At 41.1% G+C, this 3,953-nt stretch overlaps 1 protein-coding gene across 1 annotated transcript in view; it reads left to right on the plus strand.

The window, feature by feature from the left end:
* The window catches only part of FSD1L (fibronectin type III and SPRY domain containing 1-like), a 61,093-nt gene that overhangs the window by 2,536 nt on the left and 54,604 nt on the right, over positions 1-3,953 (plus strand). The window contains exon 2 of the mRNA XM_010843616.1: positions 330-460. Coding sequence (XP_010841918.1) covers positions 330-460 — 131 coding nt within the window. The remainder of the gene's footprint in view (positions 1-329; positions 461-3,953) is intronic.

Consider the following 3,953-nt stretch of genomic DNA (forward strand, 5'->3'; position numbering starts at 1 on the left):
GCCGCCAGGCACCCTTCTCGGAAGTAAAACGGCGCCCGCGGGGGTGCGGGGACCGCGCCCGGTGAACCCGGATAACCTCTGCTCTGCAATTGGTCCTGGGCCCGGCTCCCAGGGGATTTCGGGAGCCGCCCCCATTTTTTCCCATCATTTTCTGCAAGGATCTAGGCCCCCTGTGATTCTCGCAGCCTTCCCGCGTGCTAGTGAGGGTTTATCCATCCTCAGCAGAAGAGGAAATCAAAGCACCTACGAGTGTACCTGCTGACGCCGAAGCTGACCCACTCTTCTCCACCCAGTCTTCGCCTATTTTGGCTCAATCTGTGTCTCCTTAGGTCGCGAACCAGGTCTCCTTCGGTACCCCCCCCCCCATCCATCCCCTCCACACCCGCCTTTTGCACCGCTCCCCACCCCCGCCGCGCCCTCCTTGGGACTAGTTCCCCGGCACGTCTTAACTGTTTATAGTGTTGGTTCAATTGAGAAAAAAGACTGATAGTTGTCCAGAGCAGCGGTCCCACCCTCTGGCCAGTTCAGTGTTGCTGGTCAGTTCCCTTAATGATTGTTTTTGGCATATTTTATACTTTCTGAGCAAGTTAAGGACGGGGCATAATAGAACTAACCTTTTCTGTTAGCCAAAAATATACTTAGAGAACGTAGCCAATGTTTTGAATACAATTAGAAGTGAGTTAATACTTAGTCACAGTCCCTATATAGAAATCAACCACCGTGCTCTCTTTATTAGATGATAGTAATTGAAATAGTACAGTATAGGAAGGAAACACAAGTGTTATTAATAACAACGGGCAAAAACAAGAGCCCATTCTTTTCTATTATTAGATAGGAAGCACTGGAAAGACTTATTAGAAAGGTGTTTTCCGCAATTTTGCCTGGAATCATCTCCTTGAGGAACACTGTGGGGCATGAGAGAATAGTGTAGTGATGTGTTAAACGTTAACTGTTATAGTATTTAACAAAAATCACATGATTTCATTGTATGTGTTCATCCTGAAACTCAGATATAGTTTTATTCACGTGACTATTAGACATTTTTAAAAAATTGACATTTTGTGTTTTGAATATACATTTAAAATGCCTCTACCTAAATTTGTAAAACACTTCAAAGCTTATTTAACTTTTAAAGTAAAGGGTGTGTGATGTCTGAGATTAGTTCAGAGAAAATGGAAGGTCAAAAACTTGGAGTCCAGAGACTTGGATTCTATACTATGCAACTTTGTGATACAGAGCAAATAACTTAACTGTGACTAGTTCTTCATCTGTACAGTGAAATGAGAATATAGAGTTATTGTAAAAACCAGGTAATATAATACAGTATGAATTATGTACTTTAGAGTACAGTGCCTTAAATTTTATAAAGAATAAGTACTAAAGTAGTCTATGTACTATAAAATGTAATTTTAAAAAATATTTTAATGTGGATCATCTTATTTTGCCAGGGCATACATATTCTCTCACTTTAATGAGGACTCAAGAGTTCTAGGTTGTGAGTCCTGCGTGGTCATACTAGTAGCCATCCATAAGGCCAACATTTGAACTTGCTTGCATTGCAGATTTTGTTTTGATGCTTGAGTACCTACACATATTGTGTACAGTTTTAGCAGAAGTAGTGAAGAATTAGCTGTTCTTTCTTACTGGTACTAATTTATCTTAGAGAATCAACTTCTCAGTATTAGAAAATATGTTGAATTTCATTGGTGGTAGCAAATATTTCTAATAAAAAGCCTTAATTTTGTCTCACAGCTTAAAATAGGCACCATGTGTTAATGCTTATAACCAATTCAGTGCTCTGAATTTGAGCATCTTTTTTCTCATGAATTACTGCAGAATCAGTTATATACCTCAACTAATAATGAACTAAGCTGGATATTTCTCTTGAAATAAGTCAGTAGTACACCCTTGGCATGGCTTTTCTTTTCTGTTCTAGAATGTTACAATGAAAGTAACAGCAGAGATGATACCTTAGTCAGCGTAAGGAAACAAGCAAGTGGCAAAGGCTGAGGGTGGCTTGAATGTATTGACATTTGTAAGACTTGGGGATTTGAGCTTTAAATTAAGAGCATGGCTTCAGAGTCAGGTCTCCAGTCCTGCAATTTATGAACTGAGTAAAGTTGGGCAATTTGCTGTGTCTCCATTTTCTGATCTTTGCAGTCTACTTACCTCAAAGGGTTATGACTATCGTGTTAGTTTTTAAAAATCACTTGGTGCCTAGCACACGTCAGTACTGTCTGTTAAGTGTTGTTTACTAATCTCATAATCCCAACTTCAAAATAACTTTATCCCTTTGTTGATAATTTCCCTTAATTTTTCGAATCCAATCTAGCCATTTCATACCTTTGTCCTTAAGTTTACAGTTTGTTTTCTGTATTTGTATCTGTAATAAATATTTCAAATGATGGTGCCAAAGAAATGTTGTTAAATCCTCACTGAAAGAGAATTGGAAGTTCTGACTCATGCAGTCTGACAATAGAGGTTAAGTTAACTGGACAGTCTTACAGAAGCTTGATGATGGCTAGTCAGCAATTGGATTAGCTTGACCAGCTGCTTTTTTGTCTGTGAAAATAACTTGGGCTTCAGTGTTGTGTTAGCAACAGATGCTCTGTTTGAGTAGAGGAAGAAAACATAATTGCCTTGGGTATGTAAAGAGTACTGTTGGATACAGAAAGCCACAGTGTTATCTCCTACAAATAGAGGGATTTTGTTTATATCAAGTTTCTGGGACACTTTGGTGTTATGGATAGGTGGCTTTATTTGATACCCAGACCTTTTGATTATGGCCTTTTAAGTGGTTTTAAGATAAAATCCTGAAGGTTTCTTTACTTGATAAAATGTGTATGTTCAAAGAAACCATTGAAACAAGACATTTGCACCTTTCTAGAATCTTGGTGCTTAGAATTTGATAGTTTAAGTTAAATTCTTGCTCAGGAGATCATTCATATTCATAGGGGTTGCTGTGTCCAGGAGAGGTTCCTGCTGTAGGAATAATAAAGGTGGAGAGGAAAGAGTAGGGATCCCAGAGGAAAGATGCCACCAAAAGCATACATTGCCAATTGTTTGCTCTTCCTCACTTTCCCCCACATAATCTCCTTTCTACTTGCGGGTAGTGACAGGCAGGGTTTGATGTACAAGACTGAGCAAACCTAGATTGGGAAACTAGGGAGAGTTTTAAGTAAAGCACAGCAGAGCCTGCAATCAGTAGCATGTCTGCACTTGGCTTCCTCATCCCAGTTTCTTCCTCTGCCCTGGTATTTGTTATCCTTTACTTTCATAGTGTACTCAGGCAGTTCAGAGACTCACACCATATCCAGGTAACCCACTGCCTCATGTTCCAAAATGACTCCTTTTTCTCAGTCCTGAGCAAAGGAAGTTCAGTTCAGTCACTCAGTCATGTCTGACTCTTGGCGACTCCATGGACTGCAGCACGCCAGGCTTCCCTGTCCATCACCAACTCCCAAAGCTTGCTCGAACTCATGTCCATCGAGTCAGTGATGCCATCCAAGCATCTCATCCTCTGTCATCCCCTTCTCCTCCTGCCTCCAATCTTTCCCAGAATCAGGGTCTTTTCCAATGAGTCGGTTCTTCACATCAGGTGGCCAAAGTATTGGAGTTTCAGCTTTAGCATCAGTCCTTCCAGTGAATATTCAGGACTGATTTCCTTTAGGATTGACTGGATTGTGCTTTAGGATTGACTGACTTTCCTTCAGGATTGAGCAAAGGAAAGAGAAATGAAATCTGAGCCTTGTTCCACATACAGTACTATGTTCAGTTCAGTTCAGTTCAGTCGCTCAGTTGTGTCTGACTCTTTGCGACCCCATGAATCACAGCACGCCAGGCCTCCCTGTCCATCACCGACTCCCGGAGTTCACTCAGACTCACGTCCATTGAGTCAGTGATGCCATCCAGCCATCTCATCCTCTGCCGTCCCCTTCTCCTCCTGCCCCCAA

The sequence above is a fragment of the Bison bison genome, unplaced genomic scaffold (assembly GCF_000754665.1).
Source record: "Bison bison bison isolate TAMUID 2011002044 unplaced genomic scaffold, Bison_UMD1.0 scf7180017864183, whole genome shotgun sequence".
In the NCBI taxonomy this organism is placed as follows: Eukaryota; Metazoa; Chordata; class Mammalia; order Artiodactyla; family Bovidae; genus Bison; species Bison bison.